The sequence below is a fragment of the Thalia democratica genome, chromosome 6, assembly GCF_965202585.1.
Source record: "Thalia democratica chromosome 6, ktThaDemo2.hap1.1, whole genome shotgun sequence".
In the NCBI taxonomy this organism is placed as follows: domain Eukaryota; kingdom Metazoa; phylum Chordata; class Thaliacea; order Salpida; family Salpidae; genus Thalia; species Thalia democratica.
The window spans coordinates 11709534-11731586 of record NC_139170.1 but is presented as its reverse complement, the minus strand read 5'-3'; the positions used below and the strand labels follow the sequence as shown (position 1 = coordinate 11731586).

The following is a 22053-nucleotide window of genomic DNA, read 5'->3' as shown; positions in this document are numbered from 1 at the left end:
TGTTACTATCTACAATACTATCTATATACTGTTGATTTTAAAGCTTGGAAAAAGTTAATTTTTTTTTTCCATTTAACAGTAAAACTATTTATACCGTATTACCTTCTTTACAGCTTATGAATACTATAATTTAAATTTTATTTTTCCATATGCTGTGATAAAAATGCCAAGCCGAAAATTATTTTGTGGTTTTCTAAGGAACTGTGCAACTGCGTGCAGCTGCAATGTAAGATTTTTTAATTTTAATTTAGTTTAAGTTTTTAATAAGATTTGTTTCTTTTGTTTTTTCCGCTTGACTAAGTTATGCTAAACTATTTAGTTTAATGAATTTTCGTTTTTGTTTTGTTAAACTAAAAAATATTGATTTTTTCTCAGAAATTTTATTTATAGATATTAATCTTAAATAGCATACTATTAACCTTTCGGAGTTATCAAAGTTAAACTCAAATATATCTTTAACATACTCCAATCATACAACAAACGTTTTAAAATTTTTTATTAAAACAATTTTTTGTTACATTATGGTTAATTTGTGCTTTCTTAGCACGAAATAACTGAGTTTTAAGTTGTTTTTTATTGCGGCTAAATTTATTTTGTAAAACATTTTTTATTGAACTTTCACAGTATTACTCTGGTCATGTAGTCTGTTTTTCTGTTGTTTTTGATTTATTTTTTAATGTAAAACCGATACATGTTTGAAAATTAACATAACTCTTTTTTTAATATTTGCAAGTTAGTTGGTGCATGGCTAAAATATTATATGATATAAAACAATAAGTTATAGTTTTGTTTTGATTGAAATAAGAGGTTATGTTTATTATATATGAACTTTAGCAAAACGGACGAGTAAGTTGATCTATATATTTTTTTATTAATGTATATCTAATGAATGGTTTTCGTACCAAGTTATATATTCGTTTGTTGTAACTTTAAATGGCAGCAATTAAAAAAGCCAAGTTTTAACATTTTTGTTTAAAGTTCGTACAAACTACTTCTATTAAAAAATTGTGCCAACTTGTTTTTCTTTATTATTTTGTAATTCAGTTATCACCTGCATCTTTTTGTGTAGTAAATTAAAAAAAGTCTCCGCTTGAAGGCAGTATCGAACAGCTTTAAGTTTAATTAAGTAAGGATTTGTTTGTAAGTTTTGTTAAAATATGTTAGATTGTTGTTTTGTAAACAAAATACTTTTAAACAGGCAGTTTTATTTGTAGTCAATAATAAAAACTAAACTACAAAATTGAACAAAGTATTATAACGAAATATTTTTTATTATTGATCATATACTTTTAATAACTTTTTATTAACCAAAAACAACAAGTTTTATATGTACTTTACACTTATTTTTGACATATTTTTTTTCCTGAACAAACATTTCGCAATTACTGTTAATTTTGTCATAATGTAAAGCGCTCCATTCTATGTATATATGTCAAAATTGTTTTAACACGTATATAAACAAACTCAACCATTTTTGACACTGCAAATTAATTCATAAAAAAGCATAGTATTTTTCAAAACTTACGTAGATGATATTAAAATAATTTCCATTTACGTACCGAGTCTTATTTTATATAAACTCGGCTTTTTACATAAAAGCTTATTGTAAACACCTCTTTAAGTATATAAAAGTTGCACGTTTGAAATTTCGAAACCGGGAAAGAAACGCAAAGTTTATAAACTCTCATTTACGCACTGGTATCTCATTATCATTAAGTCATTAATATGCATATAAAACTGTTTATATTTTGGATAACTATAAAAAAGTCTTCCGTCGTTTCATAGCAGTATTGCATAATGTTTTACTTCGCTAAAAAACAAACAGAAACTAGCTAAAAATAAACTTCGCTTACGCACTGGTGCTAAAAGTTTCTTATATCCGACCTTTTTTTTAAAGTGCAAAAAGCGTAGTGTAGTTTTTCATTGAGAAAAAAAAAACTTATTGCGAAGTTCTAACGAATGAAAAACGCTTTGAAAGTTACGTCACTATGCAGTTTGTCACACATTTAACTGTGTTGCTGCACAGATCCAGCTATAGTTTGGCAGTTACTAATATTAACCGCAGCACTGCTTAAACCCTTATGTTTACTAGTCTGTAGCAGAGATATAGCCTTTGTTTTGGAAGACTGTTGTAGCATAGCTTGCCTTGTTTAAGAAAAAGAAAATTTATTAGGACTTAGATTTTGAGTATAGATGTTATTTAGTAAGGAAAATACTGCAATTTTTTCTTATTTATTATTATATTTTTCCTTACTCTTGCTTGTTAAATGTATAAATTTGTAAATTTGTATAACTATGTAGTTGAAATAAAATCCTTGGTTTTTGAATAAAATAGTTTCACTAGTTTGTAAATATCAGTGACTTTATTTGTTTGAACTTATCATTTTTAAAGCAAAAGTTTTTATCTTGTTGACTACTTAAAGTTTTATGATTAAAAGAATCATTCGTTGAATATAAATTTTTATAAAGTGTTAGCTCTGTAGCTCTAAATCAAGTTATTATAGTATGTAAAAATTCTGCTAAAACCAGTTATATGGTTGCTGTATTTTTTTTTTGCGGACATAACTTTGAAAATATTGTTTAAAAACACCCATCCAGTTTTTTTAATGATTGTTACTAATTTAAAAAAGGTATATGATATTTGCAACAGTAAAAGAAGTATAAACAAGTTATAGAGTACTTTGATATTGAAGTTTTTATGTTTTAAGAGTATGAAAGTTTGTTTTATGCAAAAAAAATTGTTTGGATAGTATAATTGTGCTTTTTACTTATTGCTTAAGTTCAGGATGATTATAAAAATTTCAAGACTCAACTGTAAAATACTAAGTAATTATATAGTTTCCTTGTATCCTTGTATAGCACTTTGGAGTGTTTAGTTTTCGTTTTATAATTTTTGTTACTTGATCTAAACAATTTACAGTTTTATTTTCAAAACTTTGATCACTAAAGTTGTGCTTTAATATAGTTACACTTTTTTTTGTTTCAGTAATACTTTTATATCTCTACTTTTTATTTAGTCTAGAGTTTATGTAATTTATGAATTTTTTGTTAAGAATCATACTAATTTTTACTTAACTTTTTAGAGTTGTTGAAGTTCAAATGTAAAGATAAGGTTTCTATAAAGTAAGGCTGCTTTTTTTCTTTAACCCTAGTTGTTTGAAAACTTTACTTCACTTATTTTTATTTATTACTGCTTAGTATCCATTTTCATTAAAAGCTCAGTTTAATAGTGTTTTGAAGTGATTAGCATTAAGATACAAGGTTCTAGTTTAAAGTTCTTTTAAAAGAAAAAAATGTCAAAGTCAGAAGTCTTTTTATTTTTACTTAAACCCTATTGTACGCTAAACTACCTATTACATAATCTTCTTTTTTAATTTTGAGTTTCTAAGGCTTTGTAAACACGTGTTTAAAACTTAAGCGTTTTGAAAAATTCTTTTACACTTACTATTAATTGTACTACTTGTGCAGCACTGGATTAAATTGAATGTTCTCACTTATTAATTTAGTTCAAGTGTTTACTGCGAGAGCATAATAAAGTTCTGCGTAGTTTGTTGTTGATGACATACTAGACTGCTGATGAGTCATATTTTAAAACTTATTTTTAGTTGAAACATGATAGTTCTAATAAGATGTGATGTTTCTCAACTTAGTAATGAATATTAATAAATTTAAGTTTGTTAAAGTTTAAAAAAAGTTTTCATAATAAAAATTGCGTATTCTTTGGTGTTTTTTTAAGGTCATCAAAGAAATAAAACAATTAAATCAAACAAATTATGTTTTAGACTGATCAAATCAAAACACAAAAATAGCTATTTTTAAAAGTTTAACTTAGTAAAATAAAACTCAACACTTTTTTAAAAAGTTTTAGTTTATTTTTTTTTTAACATTTTGTATTTTCGTAAAACACTTAAGATTTTACAATTGCAGCTTTAACTTTATTTAATGTTTAGCTTCTACTTGTTTATAAACAGTTTGTAAGCGGAATTCGTAATGAAAAATAACAAAAATCTTCAAGCATTTAGAATAAATTAATACAAAGTGTATTTATAGCTGCGTTTGTACTAAACGTTTCTCTCTGCGTGTTGTCGTAGATTTTTGTATAAATAAATTGAATAAAATAACTAAAGCAGAATTAATTTTTTATACAAAATGCAAAAACTAAGCTTTGTACTTTCTCTTCAGATTTGATGAGTCTAAAAATATTTTAATGGCGTATAATTCTCCGATAGATTTTGTTTGTTGTTAATAACAGCCTAGTTTGCTACTTTTTGTTTTTTTTTTGAACCATGCGAAGTTATTTAAAGAATTTTTTTTTATTCATTGGGTCAAGTTTGTGTTACTGAATTAGTTTCTCATTTTCTAGTAAACTGGAAAATATTAATATAAAAGATTAAATTTAAAGCAGCTCTTTTACCATTGACGTAAGTATGTTTTTTAACTCGTTTTTTTCTAACTAATTTCTATGTGAATTTTTTTCTTTTATCTTTTTTACTTATTTGTGTTTATAAGTACCAAGCAAATAAAATATGAAAATTAAATTACTTAAATTTAGTTGAATATTTATTTCTACTTTTAGTCTTTTTTATACTGTTCACAGTTAGTTCGAGTTATCTTGAGCAAAGCATTTTTGAAAATTTAATTTAGAAATAATATTTGTTTTAGTGTTTATGATAAGACAAAGAAAAATTATTTGTTTAATTGAAATGAAATCTTTTAGTCAGAAAAGAAAGAAAAAGGTAAGATTTGTTAATCAAAAACATAATTTAATAGATTAGTAACCAATTTTCGTTCATTTTTATAAGTTTTTTAAGGCCATAGGGATTCCAATATTTTTTTTTACAAAAGTTAATATTGACTCTTATATGAAAGCTTAAAATTTTAACTAAAGGTTAGTTTTTATAGAATATAAAAATCTTAATTTGTTTTTGAGATATAGACTTTTTTGTAAAATTTTTCCAATACAAACGTATAGACCACAACTTTTTCATTGTCAATTTTTTCAAAAATTATAAAATTCACTAAAAATCTATCTTCTCCTTCATTTTTCGAGCTAGAGATCTCAAACTTTCAGGAAATATTTCTATTATAGTATAAAAGACATTGGATTTAGGGTTTTGATAAATCTTAAGAAATAAAAATTTTAGATTAGCAAAACAAAAAAAAGTTTTTTTTTTAAAAAAGTTTGTATTTTTCAAAATTTGCAAAAAATCTTACATTGAATCGATTTAAATATTAGTAATTGACTAGCTGTAACAATTTGAAGAAGAAAAATAGGTTTTTAGTGAAATAGTTTTTTTTTTTGTGTTTTGGTTTGCGCCTTTTTAGGGAACCTTATGAGGTCACTGACTTTGATCGCCTATATCTCCAAAGTTACTTTGAGTTTTGTTAAGCGCTTAAGTATGTCTGATAGCTCAGATTAAACTCTAATAAATGAGATCATATTGTAAAAAACAAGTTGAACCCCATGTGGCCTTAAAATATGTTTAATGTTTAATTAATAGATTTTAGGAAATAGGATGACAAGTATCTAATTTAAAAAAAAAACTTTTCTTAAAAACTTTAAATGCAATATATAGAGACTAAACGTATGTGCAAAAACTAAATAAAAATTAATGCATTGTATAACTTAGATATTTTTGTATTAAAACAAACCACTTTTATAGTTGACTATCTAGATTTTTGTTTTCGTAGTTTATTATAGCGGGAAAACTTTAGATTTTTCCTTTAGTTATAGAACATATTATATAAAAAAAAAACCAATCTTGTACTCTTATAGTGGTATATATAAGATCTTCAGTTGTCAATTAAACCTGAAAAAAGGTTTACACAAATAAATGTAAAATATTGTGAATAAACTAATAAATGTTTTAACTTTTTTTTAGATTTTACTAACGAGTGGAGGTCTCATACATACCACTAAAATAGTTAAAATCTGTTAAATAAAATCTAGTTCGTCTCTTTATATGTATGTTCATAAGTTGAGAGAATTTTATTGTTCAACTTTAAAATTAAGTCGTAATAACATAGTTATATAAATTAGAATTAAAAAAACAGTTCTTACGGTTTGTAGTACAAATCATAATTGTTTTGTTTGAATTGTTGTGTTAATTTAAGTCTTTCTAGTTTAATTTTTTAAGTTATACCGTTTTTAAAGGCAATAAAAGTATAAACTAACTTTTACATCTTGTTGTTTATGTATATATATATTTTCATCATCTATATTAAGAAGCTTAATCTATATGTTTGATAGCTAAAATCATTCCTTAAAGTGTACTAAGTTTAAGTTCTACAACATTCAATAGTTTGACTAAAAATTTGTTTAGAAACTAATACTATAAAATTTTGCAAAATATGTTCCTATGATCAAGTATATTTTTTTGATTAAAAATAAGTTTGTATTCACTTTTATTTTTTTTGTAAAGATACCTTCTTTTATGTTTAATTAAAACTATAGTATTACCCACTGTAAATTGGCATTTTAGTTTGTCTAGCAAAAATATCTACTTATCTTATGAGCTTACTTGTGATAAGCTATTTTTTCTATTATTTTATGTTAGCTTTGTTTTTAATTACTTTTAAATTCTTGTTCTTCTCACATAATCTTTCTTTTTTCATTTAAAAAATAATTTACTTTACTTAAACAATTTATTTTCAGGTGTTAAGCTAGTAAAATAAGTTTTGTGCTAAGTATTCTTTATGCCGTTTTATATACGTAAAGTTTGTTCTCTTTTTTTGTTTAATTTATTCAGATCTCATACTACAAAACTACAGAAAGCTTAAAATAAAAATAAAACTGGGTGTAGTAGAAAGTACCAACGTTTTGCTATTAAGTAAAACACCGAATCAGTTAATTAAAATACTTTTATATGCATAAAAAACACTGTCAAAAAGCTTTTGTAAACAAACTACTAGTAATAATCGTTTAAGGAAAAAAAATCCTCCTTTCGTACAGTTTAAAAACCATCTATTGATTACAAAATAGTAATATATATTAAATTAATGTTTGGATTGTTTCATCAATCAAAAACTTTTTGAAACCAACCAGTTTTACAACCAAAACAGAACAGCAAGAGCAACCCTCCCGCGACGCTGCTCGAAACTCCGCTGCAAAACTCCTCCGCTCACAACTTCCCGCAACAGCCGATTGTGACGTCAGAATGCAGCAGCGCGGTGGCGTCGCAGTTTCCGCGGCTGGAGGAGCTGCGTCTGCCGGCGTCGTGCGTCTCCGTTCCCCACAAGAAGGACTCCTTCGTCGGCCTTCGACAGCAGGGACTCGTGCAGTTGTCAGGTTTGTTTATATATATATAAAATAAGGTTAATGTTTAAACGTAAACACTTTCAACTGAGCCCACTTGAAGGGCTTTTAAATAATTTATTCAAATGGCGATTTTAAAAATGCTGGAGTATTTAACTGGCTGATGATCAAAGCTTTATGAAAAATTAAAGCTTTGTGAAACATATGTTCCAGAATTTTTAAAATCGCCATTTGAATAAACTATATATATATATGTATAGAATTAAGTTATTTAACTTAATAAATTAAATTTTTCACACTGAGCCCACCTTGAAACCACGAAACTCGAGTTCTTTGAGTTTTGCATCTTCAAATAAACCTTTTTATATATATGTATATATATTGTTTATTGAACGATAACAAAAAGCGCTAAAAAAGTTTTGTCCAAGGACAAAGGAACCTTTCGGTTATCGAGTCGTACACCCTGCATGTAAATGTAAAAGATCGTATTTGAATGTTAGAACTATCAACATTTTAGTTTATGAGGATTCGTTTAACTCATACGGGTGTAAATAAGTAAAATGTATGTCTAGTATGTTACAGTTGTTGTCTGTGTGAATACTGTTTATGACTAACTCGTTTAAATTTGTTAAATATTTACCTTTGAAGTGAATAATTTTTTACGTGATTTAAAAATTATTTTCTACTTTTAGTTCATATTTTCTTCGTATGTTTTTAAGAAAATATTGCTTTGCGTTTTTAAGTTTAAATACAAGTATAAACTCATGCTAGTTAAAGATTATCTGTACCTTGTTTATGTTTTAGCTCTTAAACTAAATAATAAAAAACATATTTTAGTATGAAATTATATAGTTAATAAAAGATACAAGTTATACATTATATAGTGGTACATTAAGTTATACCTTGTTAAGTTACTATTTGATTACTTAAAAATAAAAAATAAAACGTTTTTATAGTTAGTTTAAACAAATGTTTCAATGTTATTTTTTATTAAAATTTTTTTTTACCATAACTGTTACATTGACTGTTTTATATTTTAAACACTAGGTGGTATGGTTTCTACTCTCATTTAAAAAGTTTAAAACTTAAAAATTTACATAAGAATAAGCTAACTTTTTTCTAAAATATTTTTTAAATTACTCTAAAAAGATCTACTGAGTATTACTTTTATTAGTTTTACTAGACTTGTTTTAATTTACTTTACATATCTTAAACCTAATTAGAGAACATAAAGTTAACCTTATAATTAAATAACTTTTATTGATTCGGTTTCAAATTAGTATTACATATATTATTTTTTTATAAAAAAGCGTTTTTTTTACTACTTTCCTTAACTGCCTATCGTGACAGGAAATTCTGTGCTTTAAATAAATTATAAATTAAACAAAAACAATTAAAGCTTTTCTTAAAAATAAATAAAGTATTATAAGTATATACTTTAAATTGCTTTACATACATAACATATATGTATACTTAATACAGCAAAGTAAAATTTATTTTATTTAACGTATTTATATATATTATTTTTAAACTTTTGGCTAGATATTTAATTTGAAGATTGTTAAAGTTAGCAGTTGTTAAAGTTAGCAGTTAACACAAAACAACTGTTCTAATAAAAATAACCAGGAACAAAAACTCCAAAAGTTTTTTAAGAACTTCACTTTTAAAACTGCTATAATGCTAGCTAAATAGTTTTATATCATTCACAGTAAAAATAACATTCTCCAGTTTAAAACTGAACATGCTTCTAAAAAAATTTTTCAAACAGACTTGCTTAATTTTTCTTGTTTGTGTATTTATTTTTATAGTAAAAGTTAATTTAAAAGCTCTTTTCAATTGTGTAAAATGGGAAAAGTATATTCTAAATAATTTTCTTAACTAAATAACGTTTATTTACAAATGTTTTAATTTTATAGGGAAAAAGTTACTTAAAACATTAAGTTTAAAATATATTTTGAAGCAAAATTTTCTATATAAAAAAAGATCGTCTATAAAAAGAAATTAAACAGATGTGCTTAAACTTATTTAAAACTTTTTCCATTTTTTGTTAAAAAAAATCATTTGTATACGTTGTTGCAATCAAATAATTAAAACGTTTTGTTAGTTTTGTAAAAAATGTAACTAGTTAAGGTTATTTTTCAAATCTAAACATACAGCTATCTTAAAATTTAAGGTTGTACTAAGAACAAAATGTAGTCAAAGTAAAAAAATCCCTCGTGGGCTATAAAACAATACTACCACGGATATTCAATTGAAAATATTCAATGGTTTTATGATAGAATTTTAAAAATAAATGATAAACAATATTTTTATGGTTTTTGACTTCTTAAGTGAACTGCATTTAGAATTATTTTTTAAGACCATCTACGAATGCAAAAATTTATTTACTACTTTTACAAGTTTCGAAATTTTTCGTAAGAAAAGCAAGAAAATTAATGTTAAATAGTAAATATTTGTTGAAAAAAATTCGCAATTTTTTTATAGTATAATTATTTCAAATAACTTGCTAACGTTGAATTATTTTTACGAAGTATATAAAATGAGTATCAGTTAAAAATTTTTTTCTTTAAAATACTTATACCTTTTTTATGGTTTAAAGTAGAAATAAATGCACTATTTTATACAGTGAAGGTCTAACTTTTGTAAAAGTATTAGTTTGAGTCTTAATTATTTAAAAATCTATTCGTTTAATTAGTTTTACAATTTTAATTTTTGACACAGTATATTTTTTTTAATACTTAAATGATACCTAAAAGAAGGATTAAAATAAAAAAAATATTAACTTATATAACATTAAATAGTATGTTTTGGTTCAGGTTTTTGAAAAGTATAAAGTTTATTGAAATTAAAGTGTACTAAAACGTAGGAACTGCACGTAGAATATATTTTTACGTTTGAATAAAATAAGCCAGATATATTTAGTTTATTTGTAATCCGAAAATGGATGAAAAAGAGCTCAGAAATAAGTTATATAACTTTTGATTTTGACTCAAGGTAGAGCTGACCAGTTATACAACTAAACTGATCTTTAGCAAACTATTTATTAAGCTGAAGATTAAAATTCATTATAAGTCAATTTTCTTATTTTACTAAAACTAATTTATTAACTGCGAATAATTTCTTACATTCAATTTGTTGCATAAAAAACAAGTTCATGTTAAAAAAATTTCAATGTTGTTTTAAACTGTTTAAAATTTAACAATATTATAGATTCTAAACACTTCTAAAAATTATTATATGACATTGTACAATTTTCTATAAAATTTATTTGAATATTTTTCAGTCTAAAACTGCATACATAAATAATTTGTATATAAGTATATTTGTTCTTTGAAACTTAAAATGATATATAGTTTGAAGAAAATAGTTTCAATTTATTTTCTCTTTGTTTTGAAGTTTATTAAATTTACTATATATAAAGATGAATTTTAGTATTTGCTTCTACAAAAAATATGTAAGTGAGAATTTTCCTTTTATAAAATGAAAAAATGAATGAACCATATTTAAAAAGTGGTAGTTAATATTAAGTCATTTGAAATTAAACAATACTTAAACAGAATAAATATTAAAAAAAGTATAAAATAAATCTTAAATAAAGTTGTTTTTAATATTTCGTTACAGTTTTTAAGAACAATATGCCTCATACATATTAAATTTCAGATTAGTTTTTTCTACCCAGTCAGAAGTTTTTCAAATTTGTTAGCTCATATTACTTTATTCATTTTTTCAACACTTTATCATTATGACCTTGGAGCTTTTTAGCTAGTTGAAGTTTTGTTCGTGCAAATGAGTTATGAGTGTCTAAGTTTTAATAGATATTTAGAAACTGAGTCAGTAACAGTTTGAGAACATTTTAGCACAACTTCAAGTTGTTCGCAGGTGAGTCCAGCGATCAGGTGGTACCGCAGCGTTCAGTTAGCAGAAAGAAAAAAGATCAAAAAGTGCCTCGGTGCTCGGCCGGCAAAAAGATTAATTTGTTCAGAAGAAGCTCCTTGCTCGGTAAATATTCCAAAACGACTTCGCAAGGTTCAGCGTGCAGTTCGTTGAACAAAGGTTTTTTTTATTTGTTGTGTTTGACAGTTGACTTTAGAGGACTTTATTTCGGCTTAATATAATTGTTTATAAGAAGTTATAACCAAATACATTGTAAGTGCCAGGTTTTGTTTGACCGTCAGTATATTTATTAAAATATTTTAAAATTTCATTATAATTTTAGTCCCTTTATTTTATTTTAACATTTTTGCAGCTAAAGTGTAAATTTATCCGTGGTGAAACGTGCACAGAAAATAAAGTTTCAAGGAATTTAGAACTCTAAGTCGAGTATGATTCGTATGCCTTTCTTACAACATGCCTATTTAAAACTGTTATTCTAACAAAACCTCAAAAAGTTAATAATATAGTTATTCGCTTCAAAAATTCAAGAAACAAGTAAACAAACCAATAAACTAAGGTATGTGTTGTATATGACCAACAAATAAAAAGTATTTTAGTTACGTCAAACATTTGTTAGACTTATTAGACAAACAACAGAGCCTAAATTGTCAAAAATAAGGTATAAATAGTTGCTTACTGTTTAGACTGTTTAAAAAGGTAAAACATCAGTATTAGGATACTTTAGTCAGTTAGTTTTTTTTTTTGTCAGGAAGTTATACATAAGCAAAGTCTGTTTTTGTTAAATGCAATTTGTAGTTCCTACATAAACTAAAACTGTAGTTTTTCTTTATCAGATAAAGTGTGTTTGCAAAAAAAAAACTAGTTTAGATGTACAATTACTATTTAAAGCTAAAAAAGTATTTACTTTTAAAATTTATAAGACATAAAAAAAAAAAAAAAATTTATATAAGACTTAAACAAATAGTTTTTACCTGCTGTGCGTGTGATTAAAAAAATTAAAGTTTAAAAATTTGAACAGTGAAATAGTAAGATTTTAAAAATATTCACCGTAACTACTTAATAAGCTAATCAATATCTTATTTCGTACATTATAGATGTATTTTTTGTTGATTTATAAAGGTTTCTTTTGACAAAAACTTTGTTTTGTACGATTTGGTTCAATTTATAGCTGTTACGTAAGCATTAAAGTCTACTACCAATTTTTTTTACTATGTTGTAAAATTTAATGTTTTGTAACAGAATGTTATTTGAAGAATTTAGGCCGTAAACGCTAATTTTAAAAGAATCATTACATTATAGTTTTTTAAATTATTTTTTTAGCAATTATCTATTTTGAGCATATTCAAGAAAACATGTTGATTTTGAAACTTTATTTCTAAAAATGTATAAGTTGATTAATAAGAGTTTTAAAATTCTCAATAGAAAAGCAACAAACAAAAATAAAAACAAATTATTTAGCCCTCGTGGTTTCATAGCCTTGTGTTTACAGTTTTATTTTGTTTTAAAAGACGTATTTAAAAGTAGAATACCTCTATTGTGTTGAGCATAATTTTGTTGCTTATTGTTCTTGTTAATTAAGCTTTAGGAGGGTGTAGTTTAATTGTAATAAAGTTTAAATTTATTTTAAGATTTATAAACAAGACGGAAAAAAAGTCAACCACAAGCTGATTTTAAGATTAATTTTTGGAATAAATTACAATGTAGTATAAATGTATATTTTTTAAACTTGTACACATAAACTCGCTGACCGAATATTTTTTATTAGTTTTCAGTGGCGGAGTGCGTACTTAAATCAATAGTAAGAATAACAACTACCGCTCGTGTGATCATTTAATTAATCTTGAAATTAAAGACAACTTAAAAAGAAACTTATCTTTATTTATTTTTTTCATGCTTTATAAAAATAAAAATGTCTTTATTTATAAATTGTTATGTTAACATTTGTAAGATAATACCAATCTGTTTATTTTTAAACTGTACTGAAATTTAATTAAAAGCTCTAACGAAAAAAGACTGAGCTTGTTAAATCGATTGTTTTCTAGCTGTAAGCTAATCAGTGAGACAAGCCTTTGTAAAATAGACTAAATTACAGTAATTAAAAACTTGATTTGACATTAGAAGCAGTTTTCTCCTTACAGCTTTTCCTTGCCAAACTTTTTTTTTCCTTTTTGAAATTTTCTCCAACTCGTTTGTGTTGTGTAAGTTGTTGTGTTGCAACATTTCCTTAAGAATTATATCATTAAAATTTTGTGACAATGACATTAAAGTTACGATATATTTAAGTCTTTGTCGATGTTTTGACTAGCCCTTTTGTTGTTTACTTAATTGCTTTTTTGTTTAAATAAGTTTTTCTCTACGAAGAAACCTGCTCATTGCTTTATTGCTAAGCTTTGATGAATTAAATAATCGGTCACTTATGAAAATAAACGATCGACAAACAAGCCAATGTACTATCTATAACCAATAACTTATTGGTTTTCAGCGAGGTTATTTCAAGTTTTTCTCACTGTTTTGACAAACCTTAAAAATATTGTATTTAGCTATCAGCTGCAGAAGTTTATTTCTGGAGCTTGTACAGTTTACTAAAGGTGTTCAAGTTCGTCACTTGTACTCATAAAACAGTTTTAACGAGTTTGTTTAACTTCTATAAAATGTTTTTGATTGGAAGTCTTTTTTATTGTCAAGTAAGTAACAGTTTTTATTATATTTTTTATATTTTATGTATTTTTATAAGTCTAGTAGTGTTTCGAAATGTTCCAGTGTTTTGTTTTTGTGTTTATGTTAAAAGGTTAAGTAATGTTTTTTAATTTACCTAAGGAGATTTATTCGAATAGACATTGTAATAAAACAAGTAAAATCAACTGTTGCATTAATCTTTGCTTATAATAGTTTATTTTTTAATTAATTACGAAAATTAAAGGCAGGTTTTGAAAGTTATATTTCAAATAAAAGTTTATTTGAATTAAAAAAAATATCTAATGGTTCAAAATTTTGAGGGAGATTATTTCAAAGCTCCTTATAAGTATTATAATTTCTGTATTTAGCTTATTTTTGATAAAGTATTTTATGTATTTAGCTCACATTGATATGTAAAACAAAACTCTCACAGTTTCCTTCAGTTAAGAGCGGTTTTGGCTGAGTTATTTTCGCCTTTGTTGTTAATAGTTCGAGTTATTAGCAAACTTGCTTCCTTAGTTTGCATTTTTCTCATGGGAAAAAGATTGGCTTATTTTCATTCCAAAAATTATGCGGCTTTAGTTTAACATGGTTTCACTTTAGTGCAAGTGTGTTAGGTTTAGTAGAAGTTGTTGGTTTGATTTAAACTTGTTTTTTGGTTGTTTTTAACAAATAATTTTCACTTATTAAGTCTAGTAGTTTAAATGAGTTTATATGTACTCTTTTGTTTAATTGTTATAAACTTTATTATATTTTACTGAAATTTAAGTTTAAATTAAATTTGAAAATTTGGTTTTTAAGTATTTTTGTGTATTTTATTAGCAGTTTTTTTTGAAGCATGCATTTATTTTAATAAAAACGTTTTTGTTAACAAATATGATTTCTTTTAAAGTTTCAACAGTATGATTTAAATGTCATATAATATTTACGTTTGGAATCAATGTTTGATTATATATTTATTTAAATTCTTTATGAAAAACTTAGAGCGGTTTTGAAGGTAAGATAATGAATAAAAGTAAACAGTCAGTTAGAAAAAATTAGACCCAAGTAACATTATATTTTCGAAAATACACTGGAATAATCCTCATTAAAAGATTAGCAGTGTAAAAGTTTATGTTTAGAAAGCATCTATTTATGGCAAGTCATGCGGCAGCAAGTCCATACGGATTTGATTTCAAGTCAAAAAAGAGAATAAAGTTATTTGTTTACGTACCTATTTATCTTACTATCATTCTAACATCATGTTAGTGATTTAAGTTTTCAAATTAAGAAGTTTTCAGCTCAAAACTTTTTAGTCTCTCAGATTAAGTTAAAAAAATACTGCAAGGTGTATATAATTTTTTTTTTTTTAATCAAAATAGAAAAGTTTTTAACTATGATATTTTTTGTTTTACAGTATTGACATAATCGTAATAGAAATCGATTAAAGGTTTTAAAAAGCTGTTTATTTATGTTTTTTTTTTATTTTCAACGTGCCAGACAGTTGTTCGTTTAATTAGCTAAACTATGGTTTTGAGCTAAAGTTTGATTTTGTTTAGGCTTAAAACTACTAACTTGTTTTTCTGAAGTAAGTTTTTCGTTTATAGCAACTACATCAATATTTTTAATTTTAAGGTCTTGTTTCTGATATACACTTGTTTGTTTTTCAGCTATTTTTAAAATTTCAATAAAAGTATTTTGTTCTTTCTGTTAAAAACTATTAGTATTTTTCTTATATTTTCCTGTTAAACTTTTGAAATTTGCATTAAAAACTTTAGTACTAACTATTGATTTGTCACTGAACTTTTTTAGTTTGAATTTAGAACTTCATTGATTTTAAGCATTAGAATTTTTTTCAACTTTCCTCAACAACCAGCTGTAGACTTGCTTTGTTTAAATAAAATGTTAAATGAAGTTATGTTGACGAGTTTTTCAGTAAGCAAGTGCGTGCCAAGATTTTCCATCGAAGTTTTTGTTGGTTCTTGTTTGAAAGAGTCAGAGTTTTAAAGCGATTTTATAAGGAACGATTGATTGGTTGTAAAAGCTATCATTTTGTTATACAATTGGTTGTTAACTTCATTTCTTTAATTTGTTCGCTCGATAGGTTTTCAGTTAAAGTTTTTTTATACTTAAAGACAGATTCAATTTATCTAGTTGAATAAGATATAATTTTTAAAAGGACTGACTAAACGTAAGTAAGTGTTTAGCGTAGTAGAATTAAGGGTTACAGAAAAAAAAGTGTCTGTCTCAAATTATCTAATATAATGTTTTTTCAACAACCACTTTTACACATTAGAAAAATACTGTAAAAAAATTATGTAGTAATCATAAACTGATTTTACTAAAAAAAAAGCAAAACAAACTTTAAAAGAACCAAATAAAAAAATAAAAATACTTTTATTTATCATAAATGTTTTGTATATTTTTATACATAGTCTAATTTTGAAAATATAAACCATCTACAGCACCTATTTGTTGGTTAGAATACCCTTTTTACGTAACAAGGTGAAACTAATTAACATTTAAGAAATCAAAGAACAAAACTGCTAGGACGAAGATAACCGAAATATCAAAATAGAAAGTTTAATTTCTACTCTACTAAGTGATTGAAAGTGTGCTGTGATTAATTACAACTTTCACTTTCTCCTTACAGCTTAAAACGTATGTTTTTTGCGTGACTAATGTTTAAGGCTACACTGCTGTTAAAACAAGTTTTTTAACTTAAAAGAACATGTGCTAATGATAGAGTTATTTTTCAAACTCGAAAGTTTCTTTTTGTGAACTACTTAAAAGACGGAATTTTGTTTTACAGTAATTGTAATAAAATCAACACTTGCTGTAACTTAATTATTTTGATTACTTAAAAATGTTAGTATTGGTAAAATAAAAATGGTTGATAGTTCTGTATTTAAGTTTTTGTTTTATTTAATTGTAACTAATATTTTTCAACTTAAGGAATAGACTGTACTTGTAAATGTTTATAGAAATTTTATTAAAAAAATAGTTTTTTTTTCGGTTTTTGTTAGGCAAGTCAGAATGTAAACGTACCTTATAACAAAAGCCAATAGTTTTGAGTTTTCAAATAGACTTTATTAATTATTTAGGTAATAATTTAAAGTCGTTGATGTTTTTAGACAACAGTAGATTTTTATTGTAAATATCATAAATATTTAAATATTAATATCATAACAAAAGACTTCCTTTATTAAACAAAATATTTTGTGGTCTGACAACTAATATTAAGATATTTCTCTCTGTACAGTTTTTTATGTTTTTTTTAAATGCGTTATTTATTAAACTTGTTTGAAATTTCTTAATATACTTCTTTAAATTTCTAAAAACTATTTTTCTGTTACAATTGTTAATAAACACACTTTCAAAATATTTGAAAAATACTTCTTTCTTTTTTACTAAGTTAATTAAAAGTTTTTGTGAGCTAAAGTTGTTTACTAGTAGGTGTATATATTTTATTTTACTGATAAAAATATTGCATTTTATATCACAGTTATTCTAAACAAGTACTTATTGTAATATGTCTAACTAATGTTTAAAATATCTATAAAATGATTAAACTTTAGATAGTATACATATTTTTTAAAAATAAATCAAAGTGTGTTTATAAATATAAGTGAGTTTATTAAGGTAAAAAACTATTAGTTTTTGTTTACTTCAACTACTATTGTAAATTTATATGCCCATAAATATTCTTACGTGTTCAATAAATACACAACAATGCTACTTATAATCTTAAGCTTGAAAACGGCGAATAAATTATTTAGACTTCAGAAAAATTTAAACTTCATTCGAAGCTTACCTTTTTTCTTCAAACAAGTAATTTTTTAAAACAATAATCGATCAATTTTTTAGCTTTAAGTTATTAATACCCTACTTTTCTATTTATACTATGCTTTTAGACTGCCCTTTTTTCTACTTTTTTTTCTTTTGTAAGAACTGAACATATATAATGTCTCACTTATTAAACTTTAGCTAATAGAATGATTACTTCCACTTTCTGTGTACAGTTTTGTTTTTAAGAATAGTATGGTTTACTATTTGTTTGGAAGACTTTTAAATGGCAACTATACACTAAAGAAAGTTGTATTTTTAAGAAAAATTATTTTAATAGTTTATTCTCAATTTTAGTAATCAAGTAAACTTTTTAAATAAAACTATTTTTAATAAAACTATGTATCTATAATATAATATCTAGCATATGTGTATCTGTTTTGTTAAGTCAAGTTTCCAAGTATACGGTTTTTCCAGACAAACAATAAAAAAAGCACTCAACTATAGTTCGTCAGTACTGAAGATTCTGTTTAAAGTCGAGCGATTTTTTCCCTGCTGAATGCAGAGTTACGCAACCGCTCATAAAAATCTCCTTAACAACTCGTCAGTCGGATGAGAGCCGTCAGTTGCGAGTTGATTCGAGTGTCGGTGGCACGTATCCTGTTGTGTGGGACTTTTCTGTTGGAATTAAGTTAACTACTCAAAGTAGATAGAAAATGTAGATTAACGGTGAATTTAAAGTTGAGGTTTAGATAGTTGTTGTTTTTTGTAGTTAATTATATGTTTATGTGAAAAGCCAAAGCGAGCTTTTAAATTTGGTTGTTTTTGGGCCAAGGTATGTTTAAAATAAAGTGAAGAATTTTGTTTTTATGTGTTATCCTTTTAACTTCAGAACTTTTTTTTTGAGTTTGTTAACACAAAAAGTTGAACTAAATTTAAGTGAAAATTGATTAAATTACCAATAAATATTTTTTAATCGAGAGTACTTGGTCGTGCATATACTTTGTTATTATGTATATGTATATTATTAGGTAACTTTAGCTGTAATTTGTTTCATAGTAAATTGATGAAGTATAGTTTCTGGTATATTGATCTCATATAAAATAAAACTAGTTGGTAGTTCAGTCAGTTTTCGATCAGTATCTGATTCATTATGAAAATTTAGTCACAAGTTGAAGTAAACCAACACTATAAAAAATACATTTTTTTACGACTTTTTTAGTTTTATATAAGTTTTTAAAGTCTCAATTTTAGTTTCCGATGTATATTTTCAGCGATAAGCATATATGTATTTTGTAAAATTTACTTTATACCTTTTATTGTACTTGAGTTGTTTTTTACTACCTTTTATAATTTGGTTTTGATCAAAAAGTTTGTAAATGTTTAAAGTTTAAAAAATGTATTTTTGTTATTACTTACGTAAACAATTGTTATTGTTTTTGAAGTATCTTCGTCTTGTTTGATTCGTCTAAAAATGGGCTCTACCTTAAAATAAATCGATTAACTTTAACAATATTTTTTGAAAAAACATTAGAAAACACGTTTAAAGTACGTACATTCCTATCTAAAAACCAATAAAAGCTCAGCAGATATATATTTTGTATACCAAAATATAATGTAAATTAAATTCTAGTAATCTTGTATATTAATTTTATAAACGAATTAATAAAGACAGCAGTAACAATTTTTTTCATGACGCATTTTTGTTCTAATTTACAATAAACTATTTGGTATTAAACAATTGTTTTTATAACTAAAAAATATTGATTTTTTTTTTGTAATTGCTGCAATGTTCTGCTAATGTGCATTAGTTTCCTGGGTATTTTAGTATATTATGTTTCACAGGCTTCAAATACCAAAAGAGTTAAAATTGAAGAAACATATAGTTACCAGATTGTTATTATTTCTCACTAGTTTTAAAAGCCTTTGAAAATTCTAGATTTGATTTTGTATAATATTAGCCTTTAATTTAATTAAAATATTAGATTTAAGTTGCTCGACTTTTCTAGTTATGGCTTTTAAAACAGTGGTTTATTTGTATTAAAGACTTTCATCTGTAAAACTAGTCTTTTTTAATCAATGGGTATTGTTCTACTTACAGGATATAACTTAGTGTTTTAATGTGATAATATAATAACAACTATTAAAAAGAATACAAAAAATAGTGTTTTATTGTTTTAAATACTATGGGACTTTGTGGAAACTCTTTTTTCCGTCGTAAACATAAAATGAAAGTTTCACCTCATTTATGTTCGGTAATTGGTTAGTATTTAGAATTAAACTTTCTGAAAAAATTTGTTGTTTTAACAAAAAACAATTTGGTTTTATTTTCAGATGGAGCCAACAAAGCAGAATCTGACAGCGTGAAAAGTTGTAAGTTTGTTTTTTAATTTTGTTTGATGTAAAAATTTTAAGCTACAATGTTTTAATAACAGAAGATGACTTATGCTTATATTTATTTCTATATTTTTTATTAAAGAAGCATAAAACTTGCGGCTATAATAAATGTAAAATAACAGTATTAGTTTCAGTAAAATAAGTTTAAATAGAATTTAAAAAAAGACTAAGTTGTTTATGATAAAAAAGGAACAATTTTAGTTTTTAGTCTGAAATTTTTATTTGAAACGGCTGTGTCCTCTTTTAAAATAAATTTCTATTTTGTATTATTACAAAAGTATTCAATAAACTTTATTTATATTGATAAAAAATTACAGCTACGAAAGATGGTAAGTATTTTTTAATTTTAGAGAATGAAACTAATTTTGTTTGGTATTTAAAAGCAGTAGTATTCACCTGACAAACTAATAGATATCATTCACATAAGTTTTTTAATAGTTTATCACATTATTTTTTTGTGTTTACTATATTTAAACCTTCCTAACAACTTGAGAAAAAATAACTGTCACTAACTCATTTAAGTTTTAAATTTATTGTTTAAGTTTTGCCATGATGATCTAGATCTAATTATTTTATTAGATGCATGACGACTTTTGAATAATTTCAAAAATAATACTGAATACCTCGCAATCACAAAACTCAGTTCAAAGTACAAAAACATTTCTGCATCGCACGAATGACATGTTTATTCTATTGTTCTAACCCATTATTTTAGTTTGAAAAATATTATAGCCGCAATCATTAACCAACATGCTGTAAAGCACTAAGCTCGATTTATCTGAATTGAAAATAAGAAAACCTGAAGCATTGTTACGTCATTATGATGATTAACAAGTTAAGCTGAAACATACCTCACATGCATGAAATGTGATAAAATAGTTAATAATTAACCAAAAGAAGTTGCGATTTCAAACAACTCAAATCAGTTGCTACGGCTCACTTTAGTGTTGCTTAGCAACCATGACTAGCTGTTTTAGCGCGTTACGATCTGGATACCAAGACAACGGTAATGACTTAGGCGATAGTGATGTGTTTGATGACGTAGAAAGTTCGCGTAGCGAAGGTTTGATGACCAGAAAAGGCTAGTGATACAAAGTTAAGCGAGTGTTTGATTTTTGTTTGTTTTATTCAAGAATATTTTTTTTTTGTTTTATTCCAGAAAATATTTTTGTAAATTTAAGTATTAAGATACTTTTGTTCTTACTCAGTTATCATTTATTGTAAATTAAATAGTGTATATTTAAAGCATCTTACTAAACTAACTAAAATATCTTTTACATTTGTTTTACGCAGACATTATTAAACTTCAGAGTTTCAGTTTAAAGCAAACTTTATTACATGAGAATATTGTGTGTATGTTTCTTTTAATATACGTCAAATTAATTTCGTGGTAAAACATCAAATCGCTGATGTCAAAGTTTTTTATTTTGAAACTTGAAATTATTTTTAAACTTTGAGAGCTTTAATTAACACCTAAAATAACTTTGTTCCTAGGAACTTATAAGTCTTTCATGTTCTCCTAGTAAAAATACTAGTTGCTGCATCACTTCCTTAAATAAACTATTATTTACTTCCTGTTTATTTTTTTATCTCATTATTAAATTTTAGTTTTTGATTTTTTCAAATAAACTAAATTGATTGGTTCATTAATAATTAATTTGTTAGCTCTTTAAATAGTTAAAACAAATAGAATTTGTCAACTAACCTGTGTCAATAAATGTTTTATATTTCCATACAAATGTACGCACTTTGTTTTTTTTTTACTCTATATTTAAATTTTGATTTATATCATTTATTTATTGCCGCTACATTGTTTCCAATTTTGGTTTTTAACAATTTTAACCAATTTTTTATTTGTGTTATTCCGTTTACGTAGTCTAGTACATAACTTAATTATCTTTATATTGTATATAGATAATTTATAGTCTAGTACTAGTTAGATACAACTTTTTATCCATACTTACTTAATGCAATACTTCAAAATCACAATAGTTAAAAGTATCAAACGCAAATATATTTGTCAAAATATCCATACACTCCTGCATAGACCGTTTTTTTTGTCAAGC

The 22053-nt window shown here is 24.9% G+C and overlaps 1 protein-coding gene across 4 annotated transcripts in view; it reads left to right on the top strand.

Annotated features, from left to right (window-relative positions):
- Window positions 1-22053, top strand: part of LOC145837840 (diacylglycerol kinase theta-like) — a 41117-nt gene that overhangs the window by 10643 nt on the left and 8421 nt on the right. Inside the window, exons 1-4 of one of the 4 annotated variants that reach the window (XM_082945295.1) lie at window positions 4670-4736; window positions 7063-7288; window positions 19925-19963; window positions 20305-20316. In XM_082945295.1, the coding sequence (XP_082801421.1) occupies window positions 4704-4736; window positions 7063-7288; window positions 19925-19963; window positions 20305-20316 (310 nt within the window). In that variant the 5' untranslated portion in view covers window positions 4670-4703. Of the gene's footprint in view, window positions 1-4669; window positions 4737-7062; window positions 7289-19738; window positions 19853-19924; window positions 19964-20304; window positions 20317-22053 lie in introns of those variants that run through there. The other 3 variants (XM_082945293.1, XM_082945294.1, XM_082945296.1) reach the window with 3 other exon arrangements.